Source organism: Lissotriton vulgaris, chromosome 9 (assembly GCF_964263255.1).
Source record: "Lissotriton vulgaris chromosome 9, aLisVul1.2, whole genome shotgun sequence".
In the NCBI taxonomy this organism is placed as follows: Eukaryota; Metazoa; Chordata; class Amphibia; order Caudata; family Salamandridae; genus Lissotriton; species Lissotriton vulgaris.
This window is the reverse complement of record NC_141697.1, coordinates 607,146,509-607,165,726: the sequence shown is the minus strand read 5'-3', so window position 1 is coordinate 607,165,726 and position 19,218 is coordinate 607,146,509. Positions and strand designations below refer to the sequence as shown.

The 19,218-nt window shown below is 45.1% G+C and overlaps 2 protein-coding genes across 6 annotated transcripts in view; both read right to left on the bottom strand.

The window, feature by feature from the left end:
* The window catches only part of LOC147691952 (G protein-coupled receptor 4-like), a 216,481-nt gene that overhangs the window by 80,359 nt on the left and 116,904 nt on the right, over nucleotides 1–19,218 (bottom strand). The window contains exon 1 of one of the 3 annotated variants that reach the window (XM_086938236.1): nucleotides 6,550–6,662. The exons of the other annotated variants lie outside the window; for them this stretch is intronic. The gene's annotated coding sequence lies outside the window, so the exon portion shown is untranslated. Of the gene's footprint in view, nucleotides 1–6,549; nucleotides 6,663–19,218 lie in introns of those variants that run through there. 3 annotated transcript variants of the gene reach the window in all.
* LOC147691953 (G protein-coupled receptor 4-like) overlaps nucleotides 7,374–19,218 on the bottom strand; it is a 128,742-nt gene continuing 116,897 nt past the window's right edge. For 2 of the 3 annotated variants that reach the window (XM_086938239.1, XM_086938237.1), the window contains exon 2: nucleotides 7,374–11,717. In XM_086938239.1, coding sequence (XP_086794365.1) covers nucleotides 10,643–11,692 — 1,050 coding nt within the window. In that variant the 5' untranslated portion in view covers nucleotides 11,693–11,717 and the 3' untranslated portion in view covers nucleotides 7,374–10,642. The remainder of the gene's footprint in view (nucleotides 11,718–19,218) is intronic. The other variant, XM_086938240.1, reaches the window with a different exon arrangement.

The window sequence follows — 19,218 nt, the reverse complement described above, 5'->3', positions numbered from 1 at the left end:
AATAGTCCAACTGAGACAGCTGGAGGGAACCACACCAGCACCAAAAATTATGATGGATAGTAACCACTAGGTGTCGAGACATCCCCCTGCTCTGCAACCACTCCTCTGAATTTCAAGAACGAGAGATGGAGTCTCGAGAGAGTCAGAGATGGGACAGACCATAGAGGAGAGGGGAAGCACAGAACCATCCACCGCCCCTGAACAGCCACCAGCCTGAGACTGGGTAACCACGACAACATGGCCAAAAGGGCACCACCACAATCTCCAACCTTGACTCGCTCCTCAGACGAGTCAGAAAATGGGGAGCCCGAGCAATTGAAGGAAAGGCATACAACAGGCGGTCGGGCCAAGGTACCGTCAGCATCCACCCCCAGGCCCCTCCCGGAGGAACCCAACAATGAAACTGAGGTACCGGAGCATTGTGCCATGTAGTAAAAACATCCAGGAAAGGTGCCCCAAACCTGGAAACCTGCTGAAAAAACTCCATGATGAAAGACAGCTCATGAGAGGAAGGGAAGAACTGGCTTAGGACATCTGTCAACCCCCCGGATATGCACAGCTCGCAGGGATTGAAGGAGCCACAGCAATGAGGGAACTGGAATGTCCCCCGCCCCCCGATTGTTCAAATACACCACAGTGACCATGTTGTCGGAATGTACCACCAGGTTGTGGCCCTCCAGCATGTCCTGAAACCTCATAAGAGCCCGGGAAATAGCCATCAGCTCCCCCCTGTTGGGGAAAGGCCACCCTTCCCTCAGAGACCAGCGGGCCCGATTCCCCCCACTGCATGCTGGGATATCCTTTTCTCGTATTTACGCTGCGGTCCATAAACAGCAGTCCCTAATTTGACTGTGGCGGCCGCCACAATCGATCATTGTAGGAGCACTCCTTTGCTCCACTTTGGAACATACCGGCATATGGTTATCTACTCCATTGCCCTCCAGTATATACTTAGAAGAGCCTAGATTTATGGGCCTCGCTTGGAACAGTGTGGTCGCCTTTAGTGGTTCTTATTTTCCATGCAACTTGATTGGAGTGTGTGGTCTGCTGCCTTATCTAGGACATATGCTGGTGCAGTGATCGGTTCTAGTGTTTCTGAATACTCCCTTTTCTGAAACAATCAATGGAGCTCTTGCCTTCACCGGCCAGAGGTACTCCAGGAACCAGATTCCACATTGAGAGACTGCCCCCCCCCCACCTCTTCTCTTTCTTACTTATGTTTTATCAATTTAGCGCCTGAGGAAAGTGTAATCATATCTGTTGGTCTTCACCGAGACGATTGTCAGCGCATTTCCAGTTAACAAGACTCGATCATAAGAATGCTTAAAATGTTTAACAATTATTTGTTTTGAAAAAATTATTTGACAATTATATGTATGCAAAGCAATTCATTTTTTGGATATTTCTCTGCTTGTTTGTATGTTTTATTTGTTTGTTTATAAGCATGCCTTGTTGTAAATGTTTGGATTTGGTCTTCTCGTCTTGTTGGCGGTTGGTATGTTTGAGAGCATTTGTTGAATGATGGTCTGTTGAGAGGTGTATGGGCTCTTTATTCCGGGTAGCAGCAGGGAGAGTACTTTGGGGCTTACATTTTTGGGTGTATCGTCCTCTGTGTCCTTCGGGTTCTTTTTTATTGTTAAGTCTTGCACTTTGAGATGTTTAGATACATGCATTTTTAAATGATGATACTTTCAATAAATAAACTATTTTTGATATATAAAAACTTTTTTTGATGTAGGCATTGATTGTTTCTTTTATGTTTAATTAAAAAACATTTATCATGGAGAGATATATCAATATACTTTTAGACTCCATAGATGATGCAGTTAGCATCCTTTAAGTATGACAAGATACTCTACTCAGCCAAAAAAATCATTTACTGGCAGCCTGTTTTTGTTCTCTTGGTATATGCATTTACTTCCCTGGTTTGTCTGCCTGTGCATTCACTATTCAGGGGTCCTCTTTTTTGATTCATTTACTGCGACGAACAGTTCCCCAGATTCGCCCTACAACCAAAAGCCCTGGCATCCGTTGTTAACACCAACGAGGGGTCCGGCTGCAAAGGCATCCCCTGCTCCAGATTGTCCAGGACAGTTCACCACTCCTGCTGCTGGCACACTTCCAGGGACAATGGAACCACAAGATTAGGGTGACCAGAATTTTAAAGCCAAAAAACCGGGACATTTCACAAAAATAGAAGGACTGCAGTTTCACTGCAAGCGAGTGCACAGAATAACAGCGATCCTCAGCAGAGAATTACTGAAGAGGCAGTTAGAACATACATAAAATGCAACTTTTAAACCCAGAAGCCTTCCTGTTAATTAAATTGCTTTCTTGAAACAACTGCTACCTATCCCTGCTTTGTAAAACATAAAAACGCACCTCCCACCGTTTTCAGTCGCCCCTCTCTAAAAACCGGGACAGGTGCTAAATTTCCTGAAATCTGCCGGGACAGCAGGTGAAAAAATGGGACCTTCCGGGCAAATACGGGACGCCTGGTCACCCTACACAAGATCGAAGTTGCTGGAACGAGGATCCCACACCAACAGCAGAAATATCCATATTGTGCGGAGGTGAAACCGAGCCCAAGGTACCAAAAACACTGTTGCCACCATGTAGTGCATCATCCGTAACCACAGGAGGACCGCCAGACAGATTTACCCATCACCTCCTGGGCCAAGTATTGAAGCACTCGAATCCGGGAGTACTCAGAGAACCCTGTAGCGATTGGGGTGAAATCAAGCTCCAATGAACGTCAGATCCTGAGAAGGCACCAACTGAAACTTCACTTAATGCAGGAGAAACCCATGCCCTTTGAGAGCTGCACATACCACCTCCAGATGCCCCCAAAGCTGCTTCTCCGACGGAGCATGAAGAAGCCAATCGTCCAGATAGGGGTATAATTGGATTCCGGGGAGATGAAGGGAGGCCAGGGGCTGACCGCAGGCCAAATGGAAGAACCAGAATCTGGTAATGAACCCCCTTGAAGCAGAACCTCAGAAACCTCTAGAAAAGGGGATGAAAGGGCACATAATAGTATGCATCCTGCAAGTCCTAGTTGCACATCAGATGGCCCTTCAGCACCAATGTTATAATCCTCTGAAGTGTCTCCATCATGAAGGGGAGACGTAACGCATATTAGTTCAGAGCCTTCAAATCCAAAACCAGACGGAAGCCACACATAGTTTTGCCACCAAAAAGATGATGGAGTAGAAACCCCTTTCAACCTCCAAGGAGAGGGGGTGAGGGGGAGGCCCCCAAACTGATCCCTCCTGTAGCAGAGAACAAATCCCCAGAGACTAGGCCACCTGTTTTCCTATACTGGAAGGCCAAGGAGTCAGAAGGACCACCGAATCCGAAGGGACCGTCCCAAACTCTATCTGGTATCCCTGCCTCACAATGTCCTACACCCAGGTGTTGGAAGCAGACAGCTCCCAAGTCCAGAGGAATTGCTGGAGGTGACCGCCGACAACAAAGTCCTGGTCCACCATACAGTCAGGAACGAGACTTCAGGGGGGGGGGGGGGGCTTGGCCTTTCTATCCCTACCCCGCCCCAGAAGAATTTGTCCTTGAGACCTGGGAAACTGCTTCCTGGAAGAGGAGTGAAAAGGAGGACTTTGGCTTAAAGGACAGTTTTACACCAGCAGCGCCTATGCGGGAAGAAGAATGTTTCTTCTCCTTGAATAACCAATGCAGCTTGTTTTCCAATTCCACCATGAACAACAAAGTCCCCTGAAAAGGCAGATGGAGAGCCACGCCTTTTGGACATAATTCGTTCTCCACACCTTAAGAAAGATATTCTTGCAGGCCACCACACAAGCCCCCTCGGAAAGGGCTGATGCCGGGACCACATCAAAAGAAACATCAGAAAGATATTTCACTTAGCGTTTAATCTGCTCCAGAAGACCAGAGCAGTCAGAGGCATCAACCAAGAGCCGGAACAGAGCCTTGAGATTTGTCAGTAATGACTGTGCCACATAGGTACCATAGATTGCAGCACGATGAGTCAAACTGGACCTGGAATACACCTTATGAAGGGGAGGCATCCACCTTCTTATCCACCCCATCATTGATGACCGCATCCTTCACCAAGGAAGTCCGCCCCACCAAGCTGGCCACAAAGATGTCAAAGGGAAAGGCATCAGGCAGGTCTTTTGGCATATCCTGCAAGGGGTATAACTTAGACAGTAAGTGGGGCAACATACTCTTGTCCAGGTCCCTCCACTCCCTCTTGAGGACCTTAGAAATGTACTGATGTACGGGGACATCCAACAGCGCCGTACTCTGGAATTGCGGCAGCAAGCCCCCAGAAGAAGTAGAAGGCACCTCCCCATCCGGGAAACCCATATTAGTCTTCACATGCCTGATTAAACCAGGCAGCATGTCTTTGGAAATATACTTCCCCCTTAAACTCTTCAGGACCTTGCCCCCTCCTCCTTGGACCTAGACAAAGAAGGAACCGGCACCATCCCCTTAGGCTTAGAGGAGTCCATTTTCCAAGAGGGTCTCTCTGATCAAACTCTTCAACCTAGGGTCCCCACACTCCTTGCAGAGCTTAGACCCAGGAGGGAAGGGGTAAATAAGGAGGAACTGGACAAAGAAGAGGAAGACTCACCAACATGCTTCCTCTTTCTGGCATGCTTCCCCATGATCGCCACAGGCAGGCAGCAGAACAGTACCACACCAAGCACCAGCAACAGTTCTGGATAGAAAAAAACGCTATGTGGTACTCACCGCTGGGCCTGCATATACACTCTATATCTCCCCCAACAAAAAGAGAAACGGCCTCCAGGACCGACCAGGCGCGCCTGGACCCAGCATACTGACAAACAGGAAGCCAGGCACAACAGGAGCACCCCCTTCGCCCTCAGCTCCTCCGTACCATTCGCCAGCCATCATACGTCTTCCAAACGGGCCCGGCCGTCAGGAAGCTCGTAGGAGACCCGGAACCACTCCAGCCACCAAGGGTCAGACTTCTTCATCTCTGTATCTCCTGTCAAGCCCGGCAGACCCACAGCCACCGTATGAAGGCTCAGGCAAACGTTCCCACAAAACACTGCCGCTCGTGCCCAGCAGGAGCAGCCCAGCAACCTCATCCCATTCTATCTGCAGACAGAAAAAAGAACAGAACGAATGCTGGGTAAGTACTGTTTATGTACTCCCTGCGGGAGGGGGTGAGGTAGGGGGGGGGGGGACCAGTATTCTTTGTGTTCTCTTCTTTTGTCTGGGAGATGGCATATCTCCATATGTCATGAATAGAACGATGACTTGGGGTCCTAGGGGTAATGTGCTTGCTACACAGCTTAAGGTATGATCGACTTGTCAGTTTATTCAGCAGGTTGCTATCCCAGAATATAACCTGCAACTGAGCTCACACTTTCTGTTCTAAGGAAGACAGCTCAATGGGTTGAGGAACCAACTGCAGAGATGCATGTGTAACCTATAGGTATCCGCTTACATTCTAGTGAGCTGCTTAACGATCCTTTCAGTGCTGGGGTTGGGGCGTAGCAAGGGTGCCCTGGTTCAGTTGTAAAATGCAACCATAACTGTGGTGTAGTGCCCTGTCTCCAGTATCGACAGACCCGGTGCCACTGCTCCTGTTGCACTAATATGAATGGGTACGCACCTGGTCCCCTTAAGATAAATTGTTGAGGCACCAAACATCACATCCATGTTTACTAACCTGTAGGGCTGCATCAACCCTGCTCCTGCGGGCCGACCACACCCACGACTCCCCGCCCACCTCTGCAATAAACCCAACCAGAACCAATAGGAAGCTTTTGGTCGAGGATGCCTAGCACAAAGGGTGACCACATCATGGGACTGAAAAACCGGGACATTTCACAAACACAGAGGAAGGACTAGAATTGTACATCAAGGAAGAGGCAAAGAAGGACAACCCTCAACAACACAAACACACCGAAAAAGCACTAATTAATTACAAAAAAAAAGGTAATTTTCAAAACCAGCATCATACCGATTAATTAAATTGCTTACTAGTAACAACTACTATTTAGCACTGATTTGGAACACCTAAACAGTGGCTCTCACTGTTTTGAGATGTCCCTCTCTAAAACCGGGACGTAACCCAAATTTGCCGCATCCGCTGTTGAAAACAGGGACTGCCCCGGCAAATCAGGGACGCCTGGTCACCTACTGCGGTACCACACACACAAGGAGGGGCACAAGTTGGTCCTGGCAAGCCACAAATATTGCTACAATGCCAGGATAGAGAACGTAGGGCAAAATAATGCCAACAAATATAATTTCTCTAACGACGGCATAAATCACTGGCCAGGCCCTGGCGCAGACACCTGTAGTCACATTGACACAGATAATAAAAAATGTTTAAACTGTTTCACTCCAGGTCACTTTTTGCCTGACCAGAATGCTTCTTATCTCGAGCTCTTCTTTTGGCAGGGAGGTTTTTGTTACACTCAAGACTCAACGGAGTAATTAAACGAATAGCCACAGTTGCCTTCGTATACACCCTGAGCAAAGGTGGTACATTTGTATTCGAAGTAAGTACAAGAAAATGAGGGACAATACCAGGACAGGCACCGTGTGCGACACACAAAGAACTCCACCAAGACAGGTTAGCTCGCCATTTCCTGGTCACTCCTGTGCGCCTCCCCTCAGCAGTTCTTTAACCCTGTCGTCGCTTTTTTCCAGAGTTAATTCAAGACGTTTAGAGTCTGTGAACCACGAATGCAGATTCATGTATAGACCTGCTACGTGCACCCATGTGTGCATGCGCTCTCGGATTTTCTCCGTGGCACGCGTGCGCATATCATTCAGTGCAGGTTTTTTTGTTGCTATGCATTGTGGTACTTGTAGTCCTGGTATCTAATGGGAAAGCCGTACTACATGTACCAGAAATGTAAAACAAAAGCCTGGAACGAATAATCTTGCTCGCGCATGGCCCGTTTTGGCCAGTTCTGTCTATTGAAATACCAAAAGGCTACTTAAAATACTGAATTCTACACATTATGTAAGCCATGTAAACTGGATCTATATTGGATCTTCGGACTACAAATGTCAGCATTGTTTCACAAGACAGAAACAGATGGGAGATTAAGTTAAAATTACATTAAGGTAACATTTCTAGGAAGTTTCAACGGACCCACGCCCAAAAATCATGGCTGGGGGCGGGGCCTTAGCGTAAGAAAAATTATGAGGCAAACGTAGATAGGCAAGCACCCTGCCTCAGGCCACAAGAGGGCGCTGAAGACACACGCATCCAAAGTAAAGTCGTGCAGGCACTAAAATCCACATGTTTGATTAAGCACCCCCCCCCCACCCTCCACCCTAAAAAGTATTTTTCTCTGGACGTCTGTTCTTGCAATAGAACAAAATGTTTCCAATTTAAATTCGTATTTGGAAATAAACATTTGAATGGATTGGAGGGTGTTTTGATTATTAGTAGGGGTGTACATTTTAATGAGCAAGTTGAGGTGGTCACCTCTTAGGTGTGTTGCTGTACAGATCACTTAGGTTGACTAAAGAATGGTCGATATTTGGTGACGTAAATGGGATGCGATTCTCGCGTGATGTTGGCGGGCCGTGCATTTAGTTATGGGGGTGGGGGGAGGTGAATTGGGAAACAAATATGTCGAGGGAACCTGAAGGAGTGGGGAGTTTGGGTGTGAGGAAGGGGTCTTTGGTTGGTGACATACACTGGAGGTGAGAGAGTCGGAGAAAAGAGTACTGCAGATGGGGGCGTTAAAGGCGATGCTCTTTAGTGGAGAGAGGGTTGGGAGGAGTTGTATATTGCAGGCAGGGATGTTCGTGCAGGGAGTGACATACATTTTAAGCCCTGAAGCTTTAGAGAGACGAATGTAAACTATTGGCAAGTGAAACGCACAGGACGCAGCATACATTTCCAAGTTTAACTTGGCCAGTAATTGGAGCTACCACAGAAGTTATCCCATTTTCCTTTCCCGCCTCTTATTCTTCTGAGCCATAGCCCTATCTCAGGGGCCATATGGAGGCACTTCACCGGTTTTCACATTCATCTCACAGCGCATCTTTAAAATTGTCAAACCTGGTCATTCATAAACAAGCCTGGCTGGACTACCACTCCCAGAATGCATGTGGTTAAGAGCCAAACGAAGGGAACACACCCACATCTTGCTAAATTGAGTCTCGAGATATTTCTTAGCTAAATAAAATTAGGTCTGTTGAATCAGTAGGTGCCAGTCAAATTCATTTTTTTAAAGAATCAACTATCAAAATGCTATCCCCCACATGGAATAACCAAAGAACGTTTCCCTGCCTCTCTTTTTGAACCCTTGAAATTACAGGAATTCTCTGTACACAATACAATGGAATACAGTCAAAGGTGTGTGTGAAAACAAAAATACCATTAATACAAAATAATAAGTTAATACTTTTGAACAATGATAGTCCCCTCTCAGCGGGATACACACAATTACACATCATCGAAATATGCAAAGATAAAATAAGAAAAAACAACTTTTAAAGAGGGAAACAAGTACCCTTTACCACCCTCCCAAAAAAGTGTTCAATTGTGCAAATATCACTTAAAATTCAGCTAGAAGCAAACTGTGATTTTTAATACAAAACAAAGGGTGTTTAAATATATATATTAGAAAAGGTGTGCAGCTTATGTGCCAATGGCTTTAAGACAACAAATATAATGCTACTGCGGTAATTCGACTGTCTCCTATTGTACATTTTCAGAGACCTCCATCTCCACTTCAGAGGGTTTTCTTATTTTTATACTTTGACTGGCAATAACTCAAGTGGGAAAAGGAGTCTGAAGGCCTGCAGGTGATAAAAAAAGACAGTGACCTGCTAAAATAAAAATTACAAAATGGAAGAACTTATTTAAAAAGAAGATGCATGAAAAAACATGTATGAATGGTTGCAATAGTAAAGAATCTAAAATGTGACCACAGGAATCAATAATATAGGACATTGCAAAGCCCCTGGGATTTAAAGGATAAGTGGACAGTCACAAACTCAAGAAAACCTTAAACTTAGAAATGAGAACTATTGGGAAGAAGAAAAGATTTTGGATTGTATGAAGGATGCTTTTTGCAGATGCAGGTGAAATAAAGAACAATAAAACATCAAATTTGGAGTGCCACGTTATCTAGTTTTGGTTTTCCTTTTATTCCAGTGTGTGTCTAACTGCACTTATAATGATAAACTCAATACTAAAGTTACCAGAATGTAATGAGAAAACCCCCAAAAGATCGATAAACTACTCTGGCAAGACCTGGAAAACTCAAATTCGCCAAAATTATCATGGGGATCTGGAGAATCAGCCATTCCCAAATTTACCAATATGCATTTTTTAAGATGGTGGTTCAATTTTGTATTACATTTTTGGGCAAGTCAACCTTTTTTTCATTTGTGGGGACGAGAAAGGAAGTCTTAAATAAGAAAACCATCAAACGTTAGTCGATGTCTGAGAGTTCTGGAAAATACGTTTAGTATTCTGGTACCACCCACTCTTCAAATCCCAAATGTCACTGCCAAGTACCTCCACATCACAGGCAACACTTTCAGACAGTCCTTCCCCCCCCCATATAACCATGCATTGTGGGATGGCAAAACTGGCAGAAGTGAAACAGAAGTACTAGCATGAATAGTGATGTTGGCTATAAGTACACAACTCGCTACATATGCTATGTTGAAACTTAGCAGGTCCGCAACTTCTGGATGAGATGTTACGCAGGCTATGTGCCAACACCACAACCATCCAACTCTCATGCCACCTTTGCAATCCCAGAAGTAAATGGGTGAACTCTCGGTTTACTACTCAAGATTCACTGTACATTGTAAACATTTTAAACGCTCAGCCCAATGTTGCAACTTTACCTACAACCTCCAGACCCTGGCCAAGTCGCAATTATTTCTCAAAACTTCATTGTATTTCAATCATGCATAAAATCTTAAAACTCAAATAAAACCAATTTAAAACAGAATTAAAAATCAAAGAATTCTGTGCTGGTTTATCGATGTGCTTAACTGCCAAATCAACAAACACTATTGTAAAATTGTCTGGTTTCTGTATAGAAACAGGCTGGAAATGCAACGTCTTCAAACAATAGCACCTAATATTTATGCACATGTAGTATATACATTTATGTACAGCTTGCCCCCGTAATGTGTAAATAGCACATACGTTACACAGTTTAGTGCACTTAATTCGCAAGCTAGAACAGGGAGACCAAGCAGCAGTTCTTGTCTGACCAACATAAGGTGGGTCTTCCCAAACATCAGAAATGATGTGAGTGGGCAATTTGCCCAGGGTCGGCCTAAACCTTTCTGTGGTCGACGTCACCAGCAGCACTTCTTCAGCACAGATGAGGTCTTTATTTGTACACTTCATTTTTACACTTAAATGTGTTCATGGAACAATTCTTGCATTTTATTTCACTTCCCGAGGCAGTTTTGATCCTTCTAGGAACACTGTGATCTTGGTCACATGCCCTTTTCTGTGTCCTGGCCAAAGGATTATCTTAGAGGAGTTCATCGCATTTGATACAGTTTCTTTGAGTTCCAAAGCTATATGTCTTTTAAATGATTAGCGGAAGCCACTTCAGTAAAACACTATAATCGTAAGACGATGATGCAAGAGTTACTTGTTTTTACGTGAGCTATTGAACATTCATAGCTTAGTCTGGGATTTGCCCTGGCTGATCTTGAGAAGGCCTTGGTCAACGTTCTTTGGCGGTTTATTGGGCTCACAGACAGTTTTTAAGTATGGCCGTCCCTCCTTATCCTGCTGGCCCTTCAGTCTCAGCCAGCGCCATGTGCCCCTCAGCTGTTCCAAAATGTCCTGCTTTACACTGTCGCTCACGAAGATGTTGATGAAGGGATCGAGAGCACTGGTGAGGCTGGTTAGGGCGAAAGTGATGCGGTAGGCAGGACGGATTTTCGACTCTAACTGGCAAGTGTTGATGCTCACATCGCTGGCGTACGAGCGGATGAAGAGCACCACGTGGTAAGGAAGGTAGCAAACCACAAAAATGCCTATCAGTGCCAACAGGAGGCTGGTGATTTTCCGCTTCTGCCTCCTCTCCAGGCTCGGACTGTGATGGATGGCCCATATGATGGAGCAGTAGGAGAACACAAGGAGCACAAGAGGAATCAGGAAAACCACAAAAATACGGAAGTAGTTAAGATGGGCCATCCAATTGTCCATGGGGTACTTCTCGTAGCAAAGTTCAATTTCTTGAGTTGCATTGAAGAGGTCATCCCTGCTGAGAAATACAGAATGCGTACCTAGGATGATGACCCAAACAATGCTGCAAACTATCATGGCGGCCTTCATGTTCCGCATCGTTTTAGAATGGATGGGGAAAACCGTACCCAGGAAGCGGTCCATGGCAATGCAGCTGAGGAAGGCAATGGTGCTGTAGAGGTTGGCGTTGAAGAAGAAGCCCACAATCTTGCATGTGAGTGCACCAAACTGCCAGTCCTCTTTGGCCGTGTAGACAATCCAGATGGGGAGGGTGCAGATGTATATGAGGTCTGAGATGCAAAGGTTCGCCAGGTATACACCAAGAACATTCTTGCGCCGGATGTGTAGGGCTATGATTCCCACAGCTGTCAGATTTCCACAGAGGCCAACAATGAAGACGACACCGTAGATGATTGGGAAGAGAATGGCTTCATACTTGTCTGGATACGAACATGTTACATTTTCATCAGTCATTGCGGGTCCAATCAGGGATCTGTTACTGACAAAAGGAAAGAAATTCAGAACATAAGACAGAAAAAGGGAGTACAAATCAACAGCACTAAGCTCTGCCGTCCAGCTTAATTGTAAAGACTTTTGCTTTGTACTTTTCCAACAACTCAACCTCCCACATTCAAACACTTTGCTCAACCACTCATCTATCAACTGGATCGACCACTGAACTTGCTGCTGGATGACCAGAAAAATGTCCTTCTTTCCACAATGGTGTTACCTAGGACTCCGTAAGGCAGCAGAACTTAGCACCTATACCTAAAGAGTGTGAAGTGTGATTTTATCCGGCTATCAATAAAGAAAGTGATTTTCAGTAATGAAGATGGAGTCTGTGCATTATGTGACATATTAATGTTGACACTTGTGAAGTGACTTATAAATTGATAATTAGCACAAGCAGTAGGGCTGAGTCAACTGTTTTTTGGAGTATAGGGTTTAGTCGCACGAGTAGGGACTGGGCAAGGGAAGGGGCGAGGGGTCAGTGACAGCAGTATCCAACTCAGTCTTTTTCAGACAAGTGTTAAGGACCTTGGTAGAGAAAAAAAGTGTCCCACTGTACCTAAATTGTATTATCTTCAATAATTATGGGGATCCCAACATTCAGAATTTAAATTATTCCCTAATGCAAGAAGACAGATTATATGCCACATTGCTCATGAATGACACCTCAAGAATAGCTATAAGAGTGTCTGGAGCTTCCAATTTGAAGCAGGTGGAATTGCAACAGGCATTGTTGCATTGCATGGTCTCCAGCGTACCCCTACAGACCTAAAAACTGAACCAATGAACCAAATTGGGACTCATTTACTACAACAAAACGATGCATTTACAGCCATTGAGAACTAGAGACCTGGACCCTCTTGCCAAGCCCACCAGAGACACATCATGAAAGATTACACATAGACACAGGTTTACCCAACAGGTCACATCCGCCCACCTTGCTCAGCACCACCATGATGAATTCCCTCCCACGCCAAATCTTGGGGAATTCCTTCCTCCTCCAAACCGTGTTACTTAAACTCGTTCAGGCAATGGATGGTCAAATAACTACGCCTCGATCAACTAGCTCTCCCACCTCCCCAACCAGGAAAAATGCACAAACCAAACACTGAAGGTCTACACTCGTGAAGCTCCAAGGGGACATACAAACAGGCAGCTTAGCAAACACATTTCCTGTGACCTGCGAAACTCTATGGAATGAGGGCCTTGCGGTACGAATACCTAAGTTAAAGGATTGCCTCAATAAAAGTTTCCAGATTAGCTCTGCCCTGTGATGCGCAGAGGGTTGTACAAACTTCCTTGTCAGGTTCAGACCTGCTCCACGATTCCATGCAACACTGGAGGTTAGTTCAGTGGCCAGAAGGGCTTGTTCAAACCTTTCGGAAGTGCAACCCACCACCGACGTAAGTGCCATGATTCCATATTTGATTTTTCCCAGCTCATTGGCTCTGCCGGCAATTAAGATTTTTTTCCACTTCATGATTTTCCAATCTTTCTTCACAAGCGCGAGGCTCAAAGGTTGCAAGATGGTGACCCTCTTCAGAACACATTAGCGTCTATTGACTTTTTAATTTGTGTTTGCCCAAAGTCGTCAGCCAGCTGGGCCCTTAGCGAAAAGTACATATTTGCCATGGATATTCTGGGCATGTGGCGCCCCATCCAAGGCCACTTTTGACCACTCAGGGCTCCCATTCATTCTTCATTCCGTGCACGGTGACACTGCATGACAGCTGGCAAATCGCACAAGTACTACACTAGAATTGGGAGTGCGGGTGAAATAGAGCATTGGTTTTCAGGTTCCAGAAGAATGGCTGTACCTTTATGTTCCAGATACACGCCTTCACTGTGAATAAGGTTTCAAATACAGGGTTTCTTTGCTGAACTTTGTCTTTTGGGCGCCTGATGTAATTCACAGTTCATATTCCTGCCAGAAGTTCAACTCACTGCCGTATCTTGCAGGTTCAGATATATGGCTGTACAGTGGCTTTCTAGTTTTAAATGCATGGCTACCAAAAGCCTTTCAGTACCAATATTTATGGCTGCTTTGTGCCTTTTAGGCTCCAGGTGAAAGGCATTGGGTGTTTTTCAGGTTCTAGATGGCGGACGCTCCATATTTGTGATGTTCAAATCCACAGTTGCATGGCTACTTCCATGTTGTAGATTTAAGAATGTGCTTTCTTTCAGGTTTCTAGGTCAGATGAAAGGATGTGCCTTACATGTTCTAAAGAGGAGAAGCCTCGAACTTTCTTGTTTCAGCTGCATGATTGCAATTCCTCTTTGGGTTTTCAGGTATATTCCATCATATTTCAATTATTTCAAATGCACAATGCCTACCTATAAGAAGCATGACACCAGACTAATTTGTCATGTCCTGATGAAGGCTAAAGAAAGACATTTGTAGCCGAAATGGTGCTGCAACAAAATTAAGATGAAACCATACTGGCACATCCGTTTGTGTATAAGAAAATAACACAAATGGGAATGTGAAAAAGAAATTAAAGGCTATCCTAATGTTTGGGGAATGGTGTACGAAGACATAAAAGGATGGGTATGTTGTTTTAGAAATTAATGTACACTTAGAGGCTAATTTAAAATCTATCCTATTCTTGCAAAATATGTTTAAGGACTGATACACTTTCAAAGAAAAGAAAATGACCAAGCATTTATATTTTCTTAGCTCCAAGAAACATTTGTCAGTGGTTTCTAGAGACTAAACATGGCGGAGATATTAGGGTCGTTTGGCCTTGTTTATACTTATTCAAATGCACAAAGGAAACAGCCGTGCGCTTTTCAGGTTCTTGCGGTGCAACTGAACAGTGGACAACTAATTCTAGGCACACAGTTGTGCTGGGACTTCCAAAACACCCAGCCTGCTCAAGCAACTGTTTTATAATGTCTCCCTTCTGTTCCAGGGCCGCGTGCTTAAAACAAAACAGATTAATGAAGACAAACACTCCCATATATTAATAATTGGTGCCTATGATGCCAAACAAAAATGGATACGGCTTATGGGTGGAGGGTGTCCAATCATTTGGCTTTAAATGAACCGGAAATTACATTATGTTCAACCAAAAGCTCAGAATGACCACCCGAACCAGAGGCAGTGGCCCTTGGCCTCATACGCTTGACAACGCCACCTCCCCCAGAAGCAGCATTAAATACACAAGCGGACTCTACCATCTCATTATGTTCCTGGAATATAAGCGGCCTCCAGCAAAAAATTAAGGATCCTGATACCTTTTCTTTCCTGTGTGAACATTCAGTAATAGCCCTGCAGGAAACTTGGGCCACACAAGGGTGCCCAGTCATCAGGTACATTGAGTTAAGGAATCCAGCACTTAGGGACAGCCGCTTTGGTCACCCCAAAGGTGGCCTGTCAATATATATTTCAAACACATTAAAAGGTCCAATCTCACGACTGCCCCTTGACGAAGAGTGGCTACTTGGGGTTAAAATCAATGCTTGGCGGAAACATCGTCCACTGCTCCTTTTAAACGTATACATCAACCCCAGCACTCGTACAAAAAAAGAGCATCTGACACGCTTAACGGAAATCATGAACGATATAGCCGCGGAACACTGGAACTCAGACTGTATTGTTACGGGGGATTTTAATACCTACTTATTTCAAGGGAACGTAGCAGACATTGATGGGCCCTTCCTACTTCCAATCACCGAGGCTATAAATCAAACCAAACCACCCATCCAAACTCAAAGTGGACTGGGCGAGCTTTGTGTGATGAAATTTTACAGTGCAGGTTACCTTGTCATCAACGGCAGAACAGTAGGTGACACCCCGCCAAACTGGTCCTGGACAAACGGCACCAAGCAATCCTACTTGGATTATACCATCTGCAATGCCGCCCTGCTTCACTGTTTAACCAACTTCCAAATTTATCCAAGAACCGAAAGCGACCACAGGCCTCAGGTTATTTCCTTTAATATAAACCCTGTGAAACACAAAACTGCACCATCAGCATGCCGGGGAATACATACCGAAAACCTAAAGCGCCTTAAGTGGACTGAAGAAATTAGCCCGAATATCCTCCAAGCAAGTGTGGACATCATAAGAATAGGAACCGAGCAAGAGGCAATCCCGACTTTAACCTGGACAATGCTCTGTTCCCACCTGACTCACCTTTTTCCAGCAAAGTATCAGGCCGAAAGGGTAATTCAGACACGTCCATTTACAATCTCACAGCATACCAAGTCACTTAAGAAAGCAAGAAACGCAGCCCTGCGGGCACTGGCTAAATCTCCGGGGAACAGTGAACGTACAATTCACTATCAAACTACTCAAAGATCCTTCAAGCTGGCGATCAAAAAAGATAAATGGTCTCACGAAAACCAATTTTGGTGCAAACTGGTGTGGGAGAGTAAGCAAAAAAACTCTAGAAAATTTTGGGCTCTTATTAACCACACTAATCCTAGCACATCGAGCTTTGGATCTGCAAACATCCGGGAATCAGACTGGGTAAGATGCCTATCTGACCACTTCAAGTCTCCAGAATACCCAGATTCCAAAGGAAGCAGCTCTTTAAATGAGATTAACCATGGGCCTGCCACCACACAGAGTCTACCCGCCGACTGCTTACACCCCGCCAACATGGACCTTGAGGTGACACAAGAAAGAGTAGCCACAGCAATGACAAAAGCAAGATCTGATGGGGCTCCAGGCCCAAACGGCCTGCCACAGAGCCTGTTTAAATCTGACATTGCCTTCTGGTCCGGAACACTAACTAATCTCTTCAATTATGCTCTGAGAACAGCAACAATCCCGGACTCATGGCGGGGCGCCATAATGCATCCAATTTACAAATCAGGATCACGTGCCCAACCGAGCAATTACAGACTCATTGCCCTCCTGGACATTGAAGCCAAGCATTATGCAGGCCTCCTACTGGAGGATCTAAGGTTATGGGCAAAGGACTATAAACTGTTGCCAATGAATCAAACAGGGTTTGTTGCAAACTCAGGGACCAGCACTAATTTGCTAGCAATTTCAACTATAGTCGACAAGGCACTAAACACATCTAGGTTAGTGTTTTGTTGCTTCGTCGACTTCAAAGCAGCATTTGATAGAGTCCCTAGGGAGGCTCTATGGGTAAAATTAAGAAAGTGGGGGATTCCAGAGAATCTATTACAGGCAATTATCGAACTCCACTCGCGTACATGGGTTCGAGTGAAGCTCGGGTCCGGCACACATCTCTCGCGGAACATAATGACAACTAGGGGCGTGAAGCAGGGATGTGTGTTGGCCCCCCTTCTCTTTAACCTGTTTATAGCAGATCTGTCGGCGACCCTGGACGATACCAACAGCCATTCTCCAAAAGTCGGTGGCTTGGGTCTAAGCAACCTTTTGTACGCCGATGACCTTGTCCTTTTTAGCCTCACCAGGGTTGGCCTACAAAGGCTCCTTGATAAACTGCATGACTATACGACTATTAACCAATTAGAGGTCAACTTAAAAAAAACGCAAGTCGTTCCTTTTGGTAAGAAACGACACACAGGTGGTGGTTGGTCATTCAACAACATAAGCCTCGTAACAGGCCAGTCATATAAATATCTAGGCGTCCACCTGGATTCTAAATACAATTTTAGAAAGCAGCGTAACGAGATCGCAGTCAAAGCAATAACCCTTGCGGTATCACTAGGCAAGCTTGCAAAAAATCTCTCAGGCCCAACCCTATCGTCTCTTTTGGAGGTGATGAGAGCAAAAATTGGCCCTACTCTATCGTATGGCATAGAGTTATTTGGGGGGAAAATGAATACAGCCTTGAACCAGCACACAACCAAAATTTATAAAAAGGTTCTCCAGCTGCCAAAATCCGCATCTGCTGCACAGATAAGACTGGAGATGGGACTGATAAACTATGATGCCTCCAACATCGGGGCATATCTTAATCTCTGTCACAAACTAAGACAAGCGGACCCCAATACATTAGAATCCCTAGTCTGGGAAGAAATAACCCAGAAAAATCCAGGTGGAACATACGGCCGTCTCTTTAAAGACGCCATTCAGCAAATGTCAGCAAGTGATTTGTGGGCCCTGAATCCTAGTCAGACAGCATTCAAAATAGGGATCAAAAAGGGTGCGAGAATGAGATCAAGTATCATCGATAAAGCACTCTTTTTAAAACGCAGTCACGCCTGGGCTCTTGTAAACTCTTATAGACGGCTAGCCCCCGCCTCCTATCTGGCCTGTACATATTCACTCCACCTAAAACGCAGCCTTATCGCCATCAGAATGGGCGACTGGCGATTCCTGAAAGATTTACCCTCCTGGCGACGCACCGCTGAAGATTTAACTTGTAGAGGGTGTGGCAAAACAGCTGAAACTATGTCGCATGTGATCTGCCTCTGCCCAGCTTTTAATTCAGAACGCAGGCGGAGACTAAAACCAGAATGGAATAGGCTGGGTGCCAGGACTTGCAGGCAAGCTATCATGGTAGCTTTAAATCCGGAAAACACATCCCTAAACATAAGACTCATAAACTTCATTCTGCAAGCATACCGTAATTTCAATCAAAAGAGGCCCTGCTAAAGTGCCCCTCCCACTTTCCAACTCTTAGGGAGGTTAAAATAAAACAACCAGTAACCTCAGGAATGTCGGCTGCTTCCTAAAAGTAGGATACCATTGATGCCGAGTATAATATAAAAGGGAGGAAGAGACGACTTTTTTCCCTATACATCATGCTTCAAGCTACTCTATTTTATTTAAAGAGGCTTAAGAGAAGACAATTTCCGTTTTTATAATGACTGTCAACTGACCATGTTTTTATTCTTCAAGATTTTTTAATCTTATTTATTGATACACAATGTGAATTTTGTAACCTTCTTTTAAAGATATATGTGTTATATCTAAATAAAGATAATTAATTTGAATTTGATTTGACATTATGTTGTAAGAGTGCAGCAACGTGAAGTTACAGCTTTCCTACGTCAGCAAGTCACGTGGAATGGGCTTACTTTTGCGGTTCTTTTTAAAATCGCGAACCCAGCCCAAGGGAGTTACAGCGCTTTTCAGCAGAAAAGGGATACGATACACGTTCTAGGCGCTGTGAGACTGAGCGATTTGCCCAGAATCGGACGACGTTGACCCGAAGCTGGGACATCGCTATGTAAACAGTTTTACCACTCACTACACTTTTACCGGCAATGGAATACAAGTCCCGCGGTGCCTCGGCCTCTGGGGTCGGCAAAACGAAAATTACACAGCCCTTGTTTTTCAGGGCGGGTAGGTTTTTCGGGCAGGCTAGGTAATCGCTGGGGTCAGGAATGTCGCCAAGCAGCGGGGAGCAGGTGAACTGTAGACCAATGCCCCGAGGCTAGCCCGAGGTTTGTCTTCACAAGGGCAACATCTTTAAAATGATGGCGAGTTCAGAACTTTGCCATGACCTAGACCAGCGATCGAAGTGCATATACAAAAGTATGGGGACTGGGGGGTGCGGGATCAGCAAGCGTGGGGGTAGAGATGTGTCATTTCACCT